The 21,319-nt window shown below is 36.3% G+C and overlaps 1 protein-coding gene across 4 annotated transcripts in view; it reads left to right on the top strand.

The window, feature by feature from the left end:
• The window catches only part of Akap13 (A-kinase anchoring protein 13), a 209,532-nt gene that overhangs the window by 94,186 nt on the left and 94,027 nt on the right, over window positions 1–21,319 (top strand). For 3 of the 4 annotated variants that reach the window (XM_023710147.1, XM_023710150.1, XM_023710152.1), the window contains 5 exons: window positions 4,440–4,786; window positions 7,668–7,721; window positions 11,303–11,368; window positions 13,139–13,331; window positions 16,383–16,491. In XM_023710147.1, the coding sequence (XP_023565915.1) occupies window positions 4,440–4,786; window positions 7,668–7,721; window positions 11,303–11,368; window positions 13,139–13,331; window positions 16,383–16,491 (769 nt within the window). The remainder of the gene's footprint in view (window positions 1–4,439; window positions 4,787–7,667; window positions 7,722–11,302; window positions 11,369–13,138; window positions 13,332–16,382; window positions 16,492–21,319) is intronic. The other variant, XM_023710153.1, reaches the window with a different exon arrangement.

Raw genomic sequence — 21,319 nt, forward strand, 5'->3', positions numbered from 1 at the left:
CTGATACCTGTGAACTAAGCTACTGCACTGCAGATGGTAATTTGTAATAGTTCTTTCATGTTCAAAAAAAAAAAAATAAATAAATAAATAAAGTGTAATTCTGGATATACCCTTGAAATCAGTCTTTAATGTTTATATTTAAGAAATAATTTTTCCGAGTGATTGGCTTGTCTGTGCAATGTCATAATGGCATCTGGGTGGACTTTAGCCTTTTAATTTTGATGAAGTATAATTATTTGCCTTTTTTTTTTTTTTAATTCCTTCCCATATCCTATTTTGTTTTTGCCTTGCCAGCCCCAATTTTGATGTTTTCCATTCAAAGTTTTATAGATTCAGCTTTTACACTTAGGACTAAAGTCTTTCTCAGTTGTTTTTTTGTTTTGTTTTGTTTTGTTTTTTACATCAGTTATTTTTATTTTAAAGAAAAAAAATAACAACAATGGTACAAAATCTCAAGATTTTAGGAGAGTAACAATGGTTAGTACATTGTGTAATGTTACTGCCAAAGTAATCTTTCTCAGTTTTATATTAAATATATTAATAACAGCTGTAAGATTTATAGCAGTACAATTCAGTCTTCACTATAGTCACCTGAAGAGCTAAAAGTGGAAAAAAAAAAAAATACACCTGGCATTTATCCCAGGTGGCTAAGTTAGACTCTTACTATTCTAATTTAACCTCAGTTAAATATTATACTTGTTAAATATTATATTAAATATTAACCTCAGTGAACCTTAATTTTCTCACCAGTAAAATGGGAATAAGAATATTTACTAAATCAAGTAGTTGTAAGGATTAAAAGAATATATCACTTACATAAAGGCCCATATGTGATGAGTAGCCGGTGATATTCAAATTTTATTTTTATACATGTGTTTAAGAATAGTAATAGTTTCTAATACCATTTAGATACCATCATTTTTATACCTTTTCATTAATTTGTAGCTATTTAATTTTTTATTTCTACCCTCCTTTATTTTCCCTGAAATTAAGCAGACAGTATCCTTTAGTCATTTAATGACTAAGACTGGTGCTTATAAAAAGCAGGCCTACCTCAGCCTTCTTATGACTTGGAGGACTTACTCTGTGCAGTCTCTCTTAGACTCAGCTACTTTCACTAGCCTAATGCCTTTTGCAGATTTTCAGAATTAGGCAAGCACAGAGAAAGAGATGATCCTTCCATCTGTGTGTTCCATTCCACCAAATACAGGAGGAAAATCAATTATAAAATCTCAAGGGAGGAAGGATTTATGTATCAATGTCAAGTATAGATTGAGTCTAGTTTCCCTAATACTTTTCCTTACATCCACAACTTTCATTCATTTCATTTTTCTTCTACCTTTTTAATTCTTTTATTTACCTTTATTCTTACTACAGCCTTAACTACAAACTGCAGCTTAAAAGGGAAGAAAGAGCTTGAATTATGTTTTGGCCATCTGTTTGTAAGACTGGAAAATCACATCATTTTGACTTAAATGAAATACTGTAGTTAAACTGATCCTATGGCACATTTCTCCTGAAAGCAGGGAATAATTCCTAAATCCCAGGAGGTCATTTAGTTAGCAGACATTTTAAGATAAGTAATTAAAGAACTATTTCGAGAGAGACTTTAGATCTTAGACATGGAACATTTTATGTCAGGTGCCACAACTTTTTTTCTTTTCTGATACATAAATGGAAAAATAACCCCTCAAATCTGGTGTGGGGGAGGGCAGAGAGAGTGGAGGAAGTAATAGTTCTTGTATTCCTTGAGTTGGTAAATCTAAGGACTTCAATTTTAATGGATTCAGAGACTGAAAAGAAGGTTCCCCCCAAAAAAACCCTAAATTTATAAAATCTCTGCTTTTCTTTTGTTATCTATCATTCATAATCTAAACAGACAGAATGCCTTTCAGTACATCTTTTGTAATTTCTAACCTCTTTAGATCTAAAGTCTTTTATATCTGTTTAAGTTTAGAAAGGCAAAATGAAGAAACCGACTTATCCATAACCAACAAACCTAGCTTATAGAAAGACAATGATTGTATTCTGGGTTTGACTTATGGCTGGGCCACTGTCAATTTTCTTTTCTGCAGGCATAATGTAAAGCCATGAAGTTGGGGTACTGTTTCTAGAACATGTGAAAAATCTTGGCAAACAGTAATTTAGAGCTGCTCTTAGATTCAGTCCAGGATTAGAGAATATTATTTGCTGTGTTAGTAACTTTTCTCATTGCTGAGAGAATATACCTATTTAGCTCACAGTTTGTGGAGGTTTCAGTCCATAATTAGCTGGCTCCAAGGCAGGGTGGTATGGCAGAGAGGCAATAGTTCATGGTAGCGAAAGATAACAATGAGAGCAAAAGGATGGAGCAAGCCTGTTTTCTTCTTTTATGCTAGCTGCATAGCACTCAACCAGTTGTCAGTAAAATGAAAAAAAAAAAAAAATAGCTTTCTCCCATTTATGTTATTTGTGGCTGACTTCAGGTGGGATCATAAGCTATTCTTCGCTTTTTAGAAGGGCACTTAAGATTTTTCTATTACAGATTGTGCTGCTATAAACATGGGTGCACGTATATCACTGTGGTATAATGTTCTTAAGTTTTCTGGGAAGATATCCATAAAAGGAATACCCAGATCAAATGGGACCTCTAATCCTACTTTTTAAAGAAATCTCAAAAAAAAAAAAAAAAAAAAAAAAAAAAAAAAAAATTTAAAAAGGGGCTGGTGAGATGGCTCAGTGGTCTAAAGCACCTACTTAGAACAAGCTAAGCTAAACAAAGCACAGGGACCACGGTTCAATCCCCCAGTGCCACCTGCCAGCCAGCCCCGCCCCCTGGTGGGCTGAGCTGGCCACACACACACACACACACAAATAAATTAAAAAAAGAAAGAAAGAAAGAAAGAAAGAAATCTCCACACAGATTTCCACAGTGGTTGCACCAGTCTATACTCCATGAACAGTGGAGCAGGGTTCCTTTTTGCTCACAGGCCCTCTAGCATTTGCTATTGGTTGATTTCTTTATAATATCCATTCTTTCCCAAGTAAGATGGAATCAGCATTATTTTAATTTCTATCTCTTGAATGGCCAGTGATGTTGAACAGTTTTTCATTTATTTGTTTGCTGTTTGTGTTTCTTTATCTGAGAAGTATGTATTTATCTCAGATGCTCATTTTTGGATTAAATCTCTAAATTTGGGAGATCTGATTTTTTTTTTTCTTTTTGTGTTTTTTGTATGCTCTCGATAGTAATCTTTTGTCTGAAAGACGAGTGGTGAACATTTTTTTCCCAGATTGTAGGTCTGTTGATGATTTGCTGTGCAAAAGCTTTTTAATAAGATGAAGTCCCAGTTGTTGATTCTTTGGGATGGTTCCTATGCCATTGGGGTTTTACTCATAAAGTCTTTGCCTATATCTGCATCTTAGAGAGTTTTAACAGTTCTTAAAGCTGATTTAATATTTCTGTTTTAATGTTTAGATCTTTATTTCAAACTTAGTTTAGTGCATGGCAAAAGATACAGGTCCCGTTTTAACCCTTGACATGTGAAAATCCAGTTTTTCCAGCACCATTTATTAAAGAGGCTATCTTCCAGTGAATGTTTGGCACCTTTGTCAAAGATAAGGTGACTGAGTATGTCTTGTGATGTTTCTGCATGTTCCGATCTATTCCATTTATCTTTAGATCTGTTTTCTTTTCTTTTTTTTGTGGGGGGGGGTACCGAGGATTGCACTGAGGACCCTGTGCTTGCCAGGCAAGCACTTATTCTACTGAGCTATCTCCCTGGCCCTTCAGGTCTGTTTTCTTATAGTACCACAATGTTTTTAATCACAGTAGTTTTATAGCATAATTTCAGCTTGGGGATTGTGATGCCCTGTTTCTTGCAGAAGGCACTTAAAAAGAGTCACCTACTTGCTTTTGAAATATTTGCTTCATCATATTGCTGTAGCCATGAATGCTGTTTTCTTTCCATTAAAAGGCTTTGGGAGGACTGGGGAGTTGGCTCAGTGGAATAAGCACTTCCCTGGCAAGTACAAGGGCCTGAGTTCAATCCCTGGTTCTGCAAAAAAAAAAAAAAAAAAAAAAAAAAACAAAAAAAAAAAAAAAAAAAAAAGCTTTGGGGAAAAAACTTATATGACATGAAATTAGTTTTTGTACAACAGAAATCCCAGAGACCAGTGGTCCCCATCATTTCAGTTGATTATATTGGCTGAAAAAAATTGGTGAAAGAAAAAAATAATGCTCTTCTAGTCTAGTAACTCCAGTAATACAATAGAAAGTGGTAGTGGTTTTCTTATCTTCTTGGAAAAATGGATTAAAAATAGGAAAGAACTCGGCTTAAAGTCATTTATTAACCTTGCCCTTTCTAACCAACTGCGAAACCATTGGCTTGGTCTGCAATAACTGAGACTATTGGCTTGGTCCTACAGTTTCAACTCCATGTGCTTTCTCTCCGTTGTAGCCCGAGGTCTGTGATATTGTGGGATCCAGTTCTTCTACAGATGACACAGTTTCCCTGGATCGACATTCTCCTCATGGCAGTGATGTGTCCCTCCCTCAGATTTCAAAGTTAAATAGGTCCAGAGATCAGCAAAGTCCTGATGGCTTCAGCTGTGATGTGGGCCAAGAAAATGAGAAAGAGCCTGCTACCCCTGTTGAGATTGAAGAGGAAGAAATGGACAGCATCACAGAGGTACCTGCAAAGTGCTCTGTGAGGAGGAGCTCCATGCGCTCATTGTCCCCTTTCCGGAGGCACAGCTGGGGTCCTGGAAAGAATGCAGCCAGTGATGCAGAAATGAACCACCGGAGGTAAGATGGTAGCACATTTATTTCATATCTCAATGTCTGTTTGCTTTTAACACGTGTCTAATCTGTTACCATATTGGTAAATTATTTTATGAAATACCATTGAAGAAGATACAATATAGGCTTCAAAATAATGAAGATTTGTGTGCAGATGCCTGCTGTACAACTTACAAGTAAATGACCTTGGGCAAGTCACTTGACCACTCTGTACTTTAATTTTCACATCTGAAATACTTGCTTTTCAAAATATTTATTTTTAAAAATTCTTATTAATTTATTTATTTGTTACAGGGTCTCACTATGCAGCTCAAACTCATAGTGATTCTCCTGTCTCAGCCTTCCTAGCACTGGGATGGATTACAGGCGTGTGCCACCATACCTGGTTTCAGGGCTGGCATGGCATGCGGTTCCAGCACGCTTGCCAGGCAGGCACTTCGACTGCTGAGTTATCTCTCCAGCCTCAAAATATTTATAATAATAAAGTGAAATATAACTCTCATAGTGAGCTTTTAATAAATGGTAGTGTTTATTATTACAGATTTGTTAGTGAAATTCATGAATGAATTAGAAATACTGGAGGAAAGGATTTCATGTCTTTTTTTTTCTTTCTATATTTAGGACAGGATCTACAGGGTCTCACTATGAGACCAACTTGTACTGATTCTCCTGTTTTTAGCCTCCCATGTGCTGGGATTACAGGCACACGCCACCATGCCCAGTCTTAATCGCAGTCTCAGTGAGCCCCAGGGGTAGGGCTGGCACAGCACTCTGGGGATTGAACCCTGGCTGCTGCACTCTGCATATGCAGGTGCTTTAGTCTGCTGAGCTGTCAGGCTGGCCCTTCATGTCAATTTTTAATTAAGAAATAAACATGAAGTTATTACAATTAAGTTATTCAGAATGCTTTCTGAGAATTAGAGCCTTCTGTTTCTAATGCAGAAAATTTTGATAAGGTCTAACTTATCTATGTCTCATCCTTCCAACAAGAATAAGTCTAATGTCATATCATAAAATTGTTGGTATTTGCTTGTGTGTCATTCATCTTGGGGACTTTCACAAGTGCTATCCCATTTTAGTCCTTCACTTTGATAATACTTTATCGGAAAGATTTGTTAGATTGGGGCTGGGGAGATGGCTCAATGGAATAAGCGCTTCCCTGGCAAGTGCAAGGGCCTGAGTTCAATCCCTGGTTCCGCCAAAAAAAAAAAAAAAAAGATTTGTTAGATTGATTTGGCTTCCTTATCAGCTGCGTTGGTAAATTTCTTTTCTTTTTTTTTTCTTTTTGCGGAACCGGGGATTGAACTCAGGCAGGCCCTTGCGCTTGCCAGGGAAGCGCTTATTCCATTGAGCCATCTCCCCGGCCCCTGCATTGGTAGATTTCTAAGCAGATGCTTTTAACTCTAAAGAATGAGTAATATAGTATCCACTGTATTTACCAGCTTACAGTTACTCCAGAGTTACCATCTGAATCAAATAAATCAGATAAGAGGATTTCTATGGTTTTTTTTTTTAAAAAAAAAAGACCAACCAAACAAAAAACTAATGTAAACAATTCAGCTAGATCAATTATTTTGATTAAATTCCTGTTTTCATAAGATCATGGCTGACTGTAAGTGCATGTCATATAATCACATTCATTCAACGAGTATATATTGAACAGTGTTTTACACTGTGGAGCCACAGGTAAACAGGATAAAGTTCCTGCCTTCATGGAGCTCCCAATGATGCCTTCCACTTTCGTAGTTTGCTCATTTTTTCAGGCTCCTTTTAACAACACATTATCTCGTTCAATTTTGTAATCCTCTCCATGCATCAAGTGATGTGTTTACAGTAGAGAAGACTAGTGCAGATAGCTTATATCGTTCAGCCAAGGTCAGTAGAATGCAGGTTTCTGGTCTCTTAGACCAATACTTTTTGTACAATTCTGTATTTTTCTATAGTGGAGTTGAGGATGTAAGTCTGAAAAATAAGCAACATTCTTAACTTATTTTTATGTATTCTTAAATGCCAGGTTGTACAGAAATGAATTTCTAAATGCTTTCCTTTGCAATTTTATACTTGGTGTACTTTTTTTAAGGGATTCACAACAAATAGATAGATAGATAGATAGATAGATAGATAGATAGATAGATATGGATGATGGTCCCTACACAGAATTTTCTTTGTGAAGCAAAGAAAATTTCTTGATAGTTACATCCTTCTCTTAATCAGCAACAAAGAAAGAATATTTATGTAATCAGTTTTTCTTCATAACCCACTATGGGCCATAAGTCATGACTGTTTTCATTTATATGTGTCTATTTCCATGGTGTGGCTCAGATGAGGAAATTGAAGCTCAGATTAAATGATGTGCCCAAGCATGGTGATTTTTAAGACTGGGCTGGCACTAGAACCCTCTTGCCAAAGTCACTTATATTTTTATTTTGCATGTTGTAGCATTGCCTGTTTGAATTTAGTTTTAAGGATTACCTTGCACCTCTGCCTCAGTACTTCTGGAGGTAATGGAATGAGACTTTAACATTTTAATTATTTGATTAATTCTTATGGTACTACCTGTGTATAGTATAACCTGAATTTTAAAAGTTCTAAAGAAAACACTTTTAAGGTTATGAGGGATATTTTCCTTACTTATGTATAAACTTCAAAACTTGTCATGTCATTAACTCCTTTGAGCAAGGAGGAAGCCAAGTAACCCTTCACAGAAATCATCAGGCCTTTTGGTTCTCATATTTTTCTCATCCTGCATTCTTTCATTCCCTTGCCTCCTGTGCTGTTTGTCTTCGGGCATTGCCTCTCTTCCCATTGTGATACCTGTATGTTTCATGCATTTGTGTCCCATTTTGTTTCACTCTCATCACTGACCTCTTCCACCATTCATTTTCAGTTCAATTCGAGTTCTTGGGGATGTTGTCAGGAGGCCTCCCATTCATAGGAGAAGGTACAGAGTTCACTACCTTAATGGACTAACCGTGCTGCCTCTGAGCATATACTAACATTCATTTTGCTTAATCCATGGCTGGATATTTTGTTCGTGGATTTTTGGTCTGGAGTGGTGCTGAAGATTGAATTCAGGGCCTTGCACGTGTTCGGCAAGTATTCTACTGAGCTACACCCCACTGCTCTGGACAGTCTATTTCTATTTCAGGCAAATAAAATATAACATTTATTAATTGTTTATGTCTATTCCATATAAATTGTTTTTCCTGTTTTTTAAACTTTTTGTTAAAAAATGAAGTACATTTTCTATGAGATAACTTTGATAACTTTTTCTAGGAGAATTAAAAAGACCTGGAGATACTCCCCTCCTTCCCTGAAAAGAAGAGTCAGAAATATGTGTGTGCTCACACAAAAGTGTTTAAATATTTTCAATACATTCCCTAATAATACAAGAACTATGTGTAAGAGGCTGAGGCAGGAGAATCACTGTGAGTTTGAGGCAGCCTGGGTTACATAGAGGAGTTTAAGGCAAGCCTAAATACATAGTGAGACTCTCTCTTTCAAGAAATAAAAAAATTGAGAGATTTTTATCTTGTGACCACTTGGCAGTTTCCATTCCATTGTTGACTTAGTGATTTCAAAAAGTATTTAAGAGGCATAACTAGTCTCTCTTGGTCTTTGAAATTCTTTATTTATCAGGTAAAATTTTGAAGCTTACAAGTAAGTGATTTATAAACTGAAAAGCTATTTCTAGTCAGAAATTGATAAGGTGGGGAAGGTGGTTCTATTATTCAGGAGTCACTTGTGATTTTTTTTCTGTTGTTTGAAAAATAAGTGTAAGAAATCCAAAAAGTTTGCTTCTATTGTTGTCAGCTTCTTGAATTAAGAAACATTTATAAGGAATTATTTTTATCTGTTAGTTAAATTAGTTTATTAGAAGCAGACACGTGATCTTCCTGCTTCTTCAAGTGGATGCCACCTTTAATTCCAGCTTTTAGGTAAAATATTGAGCTTAAATTTAAAACAAGCAAAGTTATGTTGCTTTTCGAGGAACAAGTTGTTTTAAAAGCCTTCAATAGAAAGTACCTAAAACCTGTAGAATTGTAGTTGTTGGCTCTCTATTAAAAATTTCTCAAAAAATAAAAATTTCTCTGTGTGCGCTTGGGTGGCATATTCACAGGTGCAGTGCAAGTCTGCATGTAGATAGAACTGCCATAAACAACTCTGGTTACAGTTTTTCCCTTAATGAATCATATGCCCCACGCTTTATGCAGGGAAAACATGATATATAATCTACAAGTTTATAAAACTGAAAAATATCCAACAAGTATTTGAGGGAAGGAGTGATGTTTAAAAAATCTGCAACTTGGGGCCAGGGAGAGGGCTCAGTAGGATAAGTGCTTGAATGGCAAACGCAAGGATCTGAGTTCAATCCCCAGCTCTGCAAAAAAGAAAAAAAATCTGAAACTTCCTAAATCTCAAAATCTAAGAATCATTCAGTATTATCTCTGCTAATTAAGGAAATGGGAATAATTTGAAAAATGCTCCTAATTATGAACATAACTTAACAACTGGGACTCTGTATGTATGTTTGTAAAACATATCTTCCTTTTACCTGTACAAGTATATTTTAAGTTAATCTGATCTCCTTGCCAGACTAGAGGTATATTTCAGCTGTATATTTTTTCCTTTCTACTTTTGTACTTCTGGACCTCAAACTATTTATTCTTGATTTAAAATGTTTTACGCTATTTCAGTTATTTTTGAAAGACAAAAATTGCCTGCTAGGAAAACTGTAGCAGGAGCTACAATATCCTCCCACCATTTTCTTCTTGCCTTTTCTGTGCCCAGACCCTCACTTGGCAAGTGGTTGTTCAGTGGATTAGAGAGAGGTGTTCTGGTGTGTGCAGGCCTTTCCATCTATGCAGTCAAGTAGGGGCCTGAGTGGTTTTGCAGCAGCAGTGTGAAAATGAAAACATATCACTTAGAACTTAAAGCCCAAATAGCATCAGTGACTTTTAAGTGTTGACTTGTTAATCAAAACACCAATAGGAGGGCTGGCCAGATAACTCAGTGGACTAAAGTGCCTGCTTAGGCAGAGCGCAGGGGCTGGGGTTCCATCCCAGGCACCACAGGCCGTCCCAGCCCCGTCCCCCGGGCACACTGAGACAGTGATTGAGACTGGGCGTGGTGACACGTGCCTGTAATCTCAGCTCTAGGGAGACTGGAAATAGGCGGATCACTATGCATCTGATCTATATAGTAAGACACTGTAGACCTTGTACTAAATACAAAAAAAAAAAAAGACAAATAACACCAATAGGAGTAGGAATGTAGCTTTAAAAAAGAAAAACCACAACCTGACCTATTGATATTAATTCCCTTTACAGAGTATCTGATGTTTTAAATTGTTTTAAATCATTAATTAATTAATTTAGTACAAGATTTCACTACACAGCTTGGACTCGTAGTGATCCTAGTGTCTCAGTCTCACGAGCTCTGGGATTACAGATGTGTGCCAACACGCCTGGTTTCAGTGGCCAAGACTACATGGCATAGCATGTGGCATCAGGAATAGAACCTGGGTCCTTGCGCATGCCAGGCAGGTGCTTAGACCACCGAGTTAACTCCCCAGCCCAAGTATCTGATATTTTGATTTTTTTTTTTTTAAGGTGCTTATATTTATTTAGCCTCTTCAACTCCAGATTCTCTTTCGCTACTATGGTTAATCAAGGAAGTAATGGATTTTTAAAAATCTTATCAGAGCTCAATACTATGGAATTCTAGAAGGAAAAAGAAATCCCCTAATTATCACTAAAATACAAGAGAATACGGCCATTGTTACATGATTTATTTTTAGCATAACAACCCAGTGAGTAGCTTTTAAAAAGAGGATGAGGTAGGAGAAAAACAAATTTGAGGATACTCTGGGCAAATTAGTGAGACTGTATCTCAAAATTAAAAAATCGAAAGGGCTTGAAATGTAGCTCAGTGGTAGATTGTCTATGTATGTGCTGGAGGCTCTGATTCAGTTTCCAGTAGTACTGCCAAGAAAAGTAATAAAGATGAATACGAACTTGACTGTTATGTAATATTCACGAATGGTATGATTTAATTGGATCCTTAATGGAAACACATGAAAAAATAGGAGAGCTGAGCTCACCTCAACACAGGTTATCACCTCTTTGTATAGTCCAATTAGAGGTGCTATGTAAGTCAACCTAGGAGAAGGGAGTACAGTGAGATTTTCCCAGTAATCGGTGTTAAATGACTTCCAGAGGCAGTCTGGATAGGAATCCACAAGTAGGTGGGCTCATTACCCAAAGATTACTAAAATAAATTCTTGGTTTTCTTGTAAAGTTTATGTTCTTTTTCAAAACTCTGTCCAGATGACTATCAATAGAATAGTATGTTAGTGTGTAGTTTAATCTAGCCTTTTATTAAATTCTCAGTGTTGCATTTCTGATTTTTCGACAAGTATATCTGTCTGTCTAACTGTGCCCTTTCTTTTTGAACCTAGTAGCCCTATACCTGTTTTCACTTTTCTTCCTCATTTGTTTCTGCCTTTGATGTCACCCCCAGTATGAGCTGGTGTCCTTCTGGTGTGCAATACTCTGCTGCCTTGAGTGCTGACTTTAATTACAGAAGGTATAGTATCGTTACATGTGTGGCCACCAAATGGGGAGTCATAAAGTAGGTCGTCTGGCTTTCGCTTGGAGCTGGCTTCTGTGTGGCTAGAATGTGTATCAGCAGCCTGCTATGTCTGTGTGTTCTGTTGCCTCTGTGATAGGCATCACTAAACCACCTGGCAGGTTGTCCTGGTAACTCAGTGATAAGGCCTTGATGCATCATATTTGTTTAAAATGGGTATACATTTAGTGTTTCTGCATAGACCTGTCTCTGGAATAGCCAGTCTTTGCTCTGGGCTGTCCAAATTCCCAGGTCCTTAACAGTAACGAGAGCAGCAAACTGCTAATGAGATGTACTGATTTCTGGTTTGTTTCCAAATCCATTGCTATCTGTAGAGCCCACAATCAGCAAACTCTTTGTTTCATGTTCTTCTCTCAACCGCCCAGCCAGATTTAATTACTAAAACATTTTCAGGGTTAACTGTTGTGGTAAGCATAGATCTGGTTCTCTCTAGCTTTTTAAATCATTCACAGTACAGAACTAAATTTATTCTTCACTTAGCTCCTCTTCTTATCCCTGCTATTGAAAATGACTTTTACAGACACTTTTATTCTTAGTCATGATTTCTGTTATTTTGAAATAAGAAAAACTAACCCATTATTTAATTTACCCAGTAGAAAAAATACATATGGCATATGGTTTTAATTTGTAATAAGTAACTTATGAAGCAGAAAAGAAAAAAGTCAAATAGAAGTGCTTCTGGTATGTGACTTAATTGTCACTTAATTGAACTTAATTGTCACAGTTACCTGTAGTGTTTTCCTAGAGTGAAAGTAACTAAATACAGTAGGTTCAGTGTACCTCAAAATAACTTTCCAGCAAATTGTTAACTGAGGATCCCCTACTACAGATGTATTTTGAGATTTTGCATATTTTTAAAGTCCCTGCTGAGGCCACAACAAATATAAATTACCCTAATTAGCAGCTCGAAAGAGAAAAATAAGGCTCTGTAGCCTCTTGCCAGCAGGACATGTTTTTTGCTTTGCAAACCAGAAAATCTTTATCCTACAGATCCCTCCTAAAATTTCATACCCAGTTGGATTTTTTTCTTCTACTCATACCAACACAAAGATTAAAACTTTTAGCCTCACTAGCTTTTCAGCATTTGTTCTTTAAGGTGTAATATGTGCATGTCCGCAACTAACAGTTCTTAGGCAGCATGTTAGTAGTTGTCTTCTGGGTGTGCAGAAATGGTAATGACCATGAGTAGCCAAGGGTGCTTTGGATGGAACCACTACTGTAGAGAGTTCTAAAGGTCAATTAGAGAATAGTTCATTGTAAAGCTACAAACTCCACCTAATGGAGACAGGGCAAGTCACCCAATTTTTCTTTTGAAAGTTACTTATGCTCATATTTTCTTAAAACTTGTCATTACAGTTAGGTTACGGCAAAAATTAGTCATATCAGATGAATGAAAAGCATCCATATGTGAAAATAAGAGAAATATGTTCTGTCCATCTGGTATATTGAAAGAAAATTATCTTAGCTGGTTCAACATTTAGATAGATGGAACAAAGTAAGAGAATCTATGAACAATGTATTTTCTCAAATACATATTTGAAGGCCTTGGCAGGTGGTGGTACTCATTTGTGCTGTGCCCTGTTAGTTTTGCTAGGTGACGTAGAAATAGCATATCAACAAGGGAGATACAACTAAAGAGATTTGGGGTCCTCCTTCCATTGTGAGACTTAGAAATACAGTGAATTAACGCTTATGCTCTGTGTTCAGTTTCAGTCTGGAAGGCTTAACAGGAGCAGCTGGTATTGGAAATAAGCCGTCCTCATCTCTAGAAGTTAACTCTGCAAACTCGAAAGAGCTCAGACACCCTTTCAGTGGAGAGGAACGAGGTGACTCTTTGGTGTCACTTTCAGAAGAGGATCTGGAGTCACACCAAATAGAACATGGAATGTTTGATCAGCAGGTAAGACTGAAATAGGTGTATATTACTAATTTGGAAAAAGAAATTATGTTCTAAAGTACAAACATATTTTAAGAACATTAAAAGGTAAGACGTCTGTTAGTATAAAGCTAGTAGCCAAGACGACTACCAATTAAATAATATATTCAATCATTAAAGCACATATATCTATTAATGTCCTCTTCAGCCATTCTCTTTGAAGGTCATGACCTGGCTTCTAGGTCAAGTGATTTCATTCATAGTTACCACTTTTTCACACACTTTTTAATATTTGGGGCAGGTTTTTTTTGTGTGTGTGGAATCGGGGATTGAACTCAGGCCCTTGCTCTTGCCAGGGAAGAGCTTATTCTACTGAGCCATCTCCCCAGCCCCTTGGGCAGTTTTTGAGGTAAGAATTTTTTTTTTTTTTAACCATTCTGCCTTTTCCTTATTTTTTATTCCTCCTTTTTGATGAAGACTATTTTTTTGAAAGGATTACTCTTAATTCATCTAAAGGAAACATATCTAATTAAACAAATAAGTAAAACTCCTATGTTTGAATAGGAATTTTGAGTACAGATCTAATAAAATTAACAAAACTATTAACTTATTCTTTGACTTGATAGCTGTGGGTTTTGTATAGAAATTTAATTCTTTGTTGTGTCCTACTACCTGTCAGTGCCACGACCACAAATTTGGCACTGAAAAATTACCTTAGTAGTGAATATCATTTGTACTCATGTGAAGCCAGGTGAATAAAGATAACATAGGCCTAGTGAAAATCAAATTTAAGATCTAAAAAAGCATTCTCACATTTTAAAAAGTTTCTGCTTGGTCTATTATATTAGAAAAAAGTATAGAAAATATACTTTATGAAGTAGGTGGTTTAAGTTTGTTAAGCCTAATGGTAACAGAAAAATATGTTCGGTGGTTAATTAGTATAGCTTTGATAAAGGTAAATAAACCCATGAAATCTGAAAAATAAATTGCGTTTCACATGTGTAGAATCCTTAGGAGATCATTTTCAAAGCTAGGGAAAATATAAAAATTGTGGATTTGTTAATAAAATCATCAACATGGAGTCAGTGTACTAAGTGAGAGCTTCAAGCCTGTGCAAGTAACTTGGCTAATCTACATAACTTGTGGCTGAACAGTATTAAACTCAAAATTCCTGACTGCTTCATTCCATGTCTTTAAAATAGATACATTTTAATGAATAAATGAGGTTATTTCAATTTTCTCTATATATTCTGTATATATATATGTTGTTTACATATTCTATACATATTTATATTTTCTTTTGTAATTTATTTTGTAATATATTTTCTTTGTAATTTATATTTGTATACCTTTTGTGTGATATACATATTTTTCTTTTATGTGATATATTTTTCTGAGGCTGATACTTGATATTTGTGAGTCTGAATTTAACAGATGACCTTATCTTTTAGTGATTGACATCCCATTGATGTCTTTCTAAAATGGATTTCCTGGCTTAGTTTTTTTTTAAGTCAACATTTCTGGATTAATGTCAACATTTTGGTGCCTTGCTTGCTGTGCATAGCCTCTAGAACTCTGCTTACCCATGGTTTTTCATCTGGTGTGCAACCTCATAGTGGGTATTTGAGTTGCTTGTATTTGTGTGACCTGCACAAGTTGCATGTAGCTGACTTCTATTGGAAGTCCCTGCCTTTCACTAAGGTTATTTTTCAGACCCCAGAGTTGTATTTAGATTTCATGGTTAGTTGGAATCTGAGCATGCAACAAGCTCTAAATAATCAGGAGACTTTGGTTCACTTAAGTTAATGCTAATAATGGATTTTTAGTGCTTCGCTTTCATATATGAGTTAGGAGACAGATTTCATTCTTCTAATTATGATAATTAATATTGGTAACAGAATGGTCTCTCTCAAAAAGGGTGAGAGACCTTATCAACAGTGTGACAGCTGCCGTTCAGGGGTGTTGGCAAGGAACATCTGCAGTTGGTATTATTACACAATCTTGAAGCCATTGGGAATTTGAGAAGGGCTTTAAACTATCCATTTCAGTCACTCTCATCTTCATGGAGAATCAGTCTATGACCTTAATAAACAAAGATGAAAAAGATTTGAGCTTTTTCCCCAGATGCATAGCTGTTTTTATATTTATTTATTTATGCATCTTTTTTTTTATGTATTTGGTTAGGGCCTCACTATGCAGCTCAGACTCACAGTGATCATCCTACTTTCAGCCTCCCAAGTGCTGGGATTATAGTGCACCACCACACCCAGATGCAGTGGCTGGCTCAGCACACTTCAGGGCCGGGCTGGCCCATGTGGTGCTGGGGTGTTTTATTTTTTATAGCTGTTTTGCATATGATCTTGAAACACTTTTTACTTTGATAGCAGTTTCTTGCTCTTTAAAATCAGAGTAATATTGCTAATATACTACTTAAGTATATCACTATAGGGGTTTAGATTTCAAGAAACAAGTACTATAGGTAGTTTTTTGTTTGTTTGTTTGTTTGTTTGTTTGTTTGATGTATTTAGTCCAGGATCTGGGCTTGCCACCCCAGATACAACTCTGGAGTCTGGTGGCGCGCCACCATGCCTACTCTCAAACACCATCTCAGCGTGCCGCAGAGGCAGGGCTGGCATAGCAGGTCAGAGATCAAACCCCCAGCCCCTGTGTCTACCTAAGCAGGCACTTTAATCTGCTGAGCTATCTGGCCGGCCCAGTAGATGGTATCTTAAGTGAAATTATTTTTATTGGATTGCACTATATCCAGCAGGTACTTACTCAATACTTAAACTTGAAATGTTGCTAGGTACTGTGAGGGATGTAGAGGATGAGTACTAAATTGTCCTTATATGTGATTGAAATACTAAGACTCAGACAAACTGAGTACCTTCTCTAAAGTTAAGCAGATGTCAAATGGTGGAGCAGACTGGAATCCAAGTCTATCTGACTGGGAAACATGCTTTTCTCCATCCTCTTACTCTGCATTATTTCACTGTGTTATGTACAAGTATTCTGTGCTTATCCAGAAGTATTAGAACATGTACTGAGAACTTGTTCTTTCTTTTTTTACTTCAGACATACCACAGATCTAAACAACAGGGATTTAATTACTGTACATCAGCCATTGCTTCTCCATTGACAAAATCCATCTCCTTAATGACAATCAGCCATCCTGGATTAGACAGTGAGTATACTACTTTTTCGAAAATGAAATATGTCCTAACCTTATCACTTTATCGTTTAATTTTAATGCCCTATGATGTTACCTTCCAAAACTTAGCTACCTCTTAACAAATGGCTAACACTTAAACAGAAAAAATAGCAGCTTTGAGCTCACCTCCTTTTGCTACATCAAAAATCTTTAATACTTTAAGTTCATTATAATCTGAGGTATGAATATAACAAAAATTTTTTTGACTTTTTTATTTTTAAATAAATTTAGACTTGGGAAATAGTTGCAAATGACCCACAGTGCAAAGAATTAAGTATATTCTTTACTTGCATTCCAAAATGTTTATCATACCACTTTATTTTGTTAGCCTTCCTGTCATTCCTTTTAAAGATTTTTTTCTGAAATGCCAATAGTGTAGTTATCTTAGTCAGGAAATTAATATTAAGAGAATGTTGTTACCTAATATGCAGAACTTAAACTCTTCCTAGGTTTAGGATCCAGGATAGGAGCATAATTGTATCTTTTGTATCCTTTATTCTAGAATTATTCCTCATTTTATCTTGGTCTTTAATGAGCTCAGCAGTGGAGAAAGCTGACAAAGTAACTGAACTATGCATTTCTAAAATGTCCAGTTCCTGAAGGACAGAGAAAGATTGGAGATAACATATTTTGTTTGAGCAGGTGCTAAATGGTTTAGATATGAAAGTGACTAATACAGCTTAGTATCTGTTGGCTTTGAAGGATATGTTGATGTATTGTGGCATCCATAAACACTGGGGGTTTGTGAACCATGGGTACTCAAAAACATGTTTGAATTGAATATTTATTTTAGAAAAGCAACTTGTTAGCTGGGCATGGTGGCACTCACCAGTAATTCCAGCACTAGGGAAATGAGGCAGGAGGGTCTCAGGCTCGAGAGCAGCCTGGTCTAAATAGTAAGACTTTTAATCTCAGAAAAACCAACAACAACAAAAATTGTTCCTTGAGAGACCCCATTTGTTTGATATTGATTTTTATTAGTACAGCATGGTTAATCTTGATACAGATCTTAAACTAAAGGAGAAAAGTATGTTATTGTCAACAAAACAGGTTTTCTGCAGGCTGAGACAAGAGTAAACATAAGCTGCTAATGTGTGTTTTCAGTGTATCATGATATACTTCATTTTAAGAGCCAGAAGTAGCTGCCCCACATTAATGGGGTTTTCTGTTTTATCTCATGGCTTACAAGAGAGCTAATCTTTTCATTTTTTCACAGTGGCCTTCAGACATGGTGGCTCTATTAAATTTGTCCTTATTTTCATATGAGTAATATTTAGAATACAAATCTGTGTCTAATGGTGACATATACTCAGAGATATAGGTAAAACTTCACAGAACTGTGACAGGCACAAACGTAGCTTTTCCTGTTTTTGTTTTGTTTTGTTTATGTATTATGTACAGGGTCTCACTACACAGATTGGACTCACAGTGATTCTCCTGTTTTCAAAGCGTCCCATGCGCTAGTATTGCAGGTGCACTCCACCACGCCCAGTCTCTGTCACAATCTCAGCATGCCCTGGGGGCCAGGCCAGCACACTGGGGATCAAACCCCTTGGTTTTGTTTTTATTTAGCTTTGAGTTAGAGGTTCTGCTAGTGAAGAATGGAAGTGATAACTAAGCAGTGATGGTGGATTTGATGAGCCAGGGTTGGAGCTCAATAGTCAAACACAAACAGGATAGGTAGTAGTGAGCTGTCTGAGTGCTGTGTGCTCTACTTCCATCATCAGCAAGTGTTGTGGGGCAGTGAGTTTACTCCTATAGCAGTAAATGGTGCCAACAAAACAATTCTCACCCAGAGATCTTTTTCCTACCTTACATGACATACTCTTTTTCCTCACAGATGAAATACTTCATTATTTTTCCTCCAAAAAGCAAGATGTATTTTGACTGTGTGTTCATTTGCTATTCAAACACCGGAAAGTGGCTTACACTCTGAAAACACTGTCCTAGGTGTTCTGGCAGATGGAGTATTTCTTCCTATTGTTGAGAAATTTCTGCTCATCTCTCCAGACTTGAAATCACTAGTAGGCTGCCATAAAAATAGACTTTTAAGCAAAAGTGTAGTCCTTCATCAGTGTGTAATATCTTCGTGGTTTGTAATATATACTTTATGCAGGTTTGAACAGTCACTAGTCCCACTTCTCCAAATTAGTATAAATTACATTTACAAGGTAAATCAGCTTTTTTTGATGTCACAATTTCTCCTTAATGCTTCCCATACACAATTTTTAAGTTTCTCAACTATATTTCTTATTCTTTAGAAAAATGATGACTCTTTTTGGAAATGTTAAAATTCTGACTAAGATTGATTGATACTTGTATAAAAGTTTGTATGGTTATTCCTTAAACATCAGGATAACTAGATATTTCATAGTCTATCACCAAGTCAGATTTCTGATTCCAAATCACTTAGTACTGTACATGATTCATCTTTGATCATAGTCTTAACTATATCATCATTAAAAATCTCAACTTAGAGGGTCAGGGAGATGGCTCAATAGAATAAGAGCTTCCCTGGCAAGTGCAAGGGCCTGAGTTCAATCCCTGATTCCACCAAAAAAATAAAAAGTAAATAAAAATAAAAATCTCGACTTAATTTTTAAAGCCTAAAATGTTCCATAAATTTGAACTATTTCAACTGATTTTTGTTGTAAGTGTATCTAGGGGCTATGTGACTTAGAACTTTGCTGTAGAAACTCTGCCTCAGTCAATTTGGTGGAGGTAATAATGTGATATGTCTTAAATCTTAGCATACTGTGTATTGTAAATAAAAATTTATCTTTATGGAATGTAGTAATTTACAGTGACCACAATAGTATCAACGCTTGTTTTTGCCTGACCAAAATTTAACCAGTGTTAAAGAAGCGTGGACACCACCCCTCATTGTTTCGCAGGTGTCTGTGTCTTAGGAGCAGGCTTGTTTAGGCACAAAATGTTTTCTGAAGTCATACCACACTGCTTCCCAGCTTTTATTTGCCTGTGCCCTGTCTTTTCTTTCTGAGGAAATCACTAACTGCTGCTTCCACTATTACAAACATTTGAATAATTTTGAAATTATTCAAACACTGAGCTGTTGTCAATAATAACTTTTTGGGTTGACTATGACATTAGTAAAAACTGACAAACTTTTCAGCATTATTTCTGAGCTGGGACCTTACTTCAGTCTCCACTGATGTAAAAGAAAATATTGAATAAAGTGGGAGACTAAACTATTTCTGATCTTTCCTGGGGTTGGAAGCAGTCACACTGGAGCTGTTGTGTTGCAGGAAAAGCTGTGTCTACCCCTGTTTGGCTGTGGAAACATGACAAATACGTTTTGCTGGATCGTTTTTTTTGTTTGTTTGTTTGTTTGTTTGTTTTTTAATTTTCCTCCAGAGGAGTCAGCACAACAGAGTACTGGCAGACCAGTACCATGCCTGGAACAACTGGGCTGTGTGAAGCAGTTACAGATAGGCTCATGACATCTCTTTTCATATCTAACGTGGGCCTGGGGGGGGGGGCCTGTGTTTCCCATTGAGATGGGAAACTTTGATGGTTTCTTGATAGAATGTAAGCATAAACTTTATACTTGCATATACAGAATAATCCATTTCTTATAAATAATTCCTTTCCATGACTTTATTTTTTATTTATTTATTTTTTTTGCTTTTATTATTTTTTCTCATCGAGAAATAAATATGAATGAGATAGTTTCAAAGCTGATTAATAGGACAGTTTTGATAATCAATACACAGTACATTGTTATCTTCTTTATTTTCTATTTTTATTTTTATATTTTTTGGTAGAACCAGGGATTGAACTCAGGCCCTTGCGCTTGCCAGGGAAGCGCTTATTCCACTGAGCCATCTCCCGGTCCCATGACTTTATTTAAACTTTGCCTTGCTTATACTCAGAAGAAATTGATTGACTGCAACCCAGAACTCTTTAAGTATAGTAGTAATGACAGTACTTAAAGAAGAATTTTATCCATTAGATTTTTTTTTTTGTTTCCCCATAATTTTACTGAGAAACAAATAGCAATGAGACAGTTTCAAACCAAATTAACCAAATTGGTAGGACAGTTTCAATAATTAACACATTGCATACATTCTTCCTAGTGGATAATTACTGTACAAGATGTGGACATGATATCTTATTTACAAACACTATTAGAACAATTCCCACTGTTCATTAAGAGAATGTAACTATATATCTGTCCTAACCATTTTGAGTATACAGATACACAATGGACATTCATCTGTATACCTTTTTTTGTTAAGTTCCGTTACTTGAATATTATAGGTATGTTAACTTAGCAAAATATTCTAAAAGAGTTCAGTAGTCCATAATAATATTAGATTTTCCACTTGACTGGCAGTGTCAGAAATTGTTGACCTGAGTCCCCTACAGCTCAACATAACACCATGGCTTTACTTCTTATACTTTGTTTTTATATTTTTTCTGCTGGATGATTAAGACCAAGGTAAAGTAGGACCTGTGCAACAATAGTTGTAGCTTTTGGGTCTGATAAGGTCAGTGAAATCCCCTCAGGATTTATCCTGAAATCCTGTACCTCAGATTGTAGATGCTTTGTCGGTGTCAACCATATGGATGAATCACGGGAGTTGCTTGGCCAATGTGCTCTCTGTGAAAGCCTGAGAGAATGTTTTCTCTCCATGTGACTCTCCTTAGGCACACTCTACATCACCAATCACTTTCCTCTTTGGCCCCATAATCTCTTTGATCAGAAAACTTGGGACACCACCGAGTTACATGACATTACAGTACAAGTTCTCATATGTCCTGAGTCTTAATTGACCTT

This window comes from Octodon degus, unplaced genomic scaffold (assembly GCF_000260255.1).
Source record: "Octodon degus isolate 3935 unplaced genomic scaffold, OctDeg1.0 scaffold00002, whole genome shotgun sequence".
Classification (NCBI taxonomy): Eukaryota; Metazoa; Chordata; class Mammalia; order Rodentia; family Octodontidae; genus Octodon; species Octodon degus.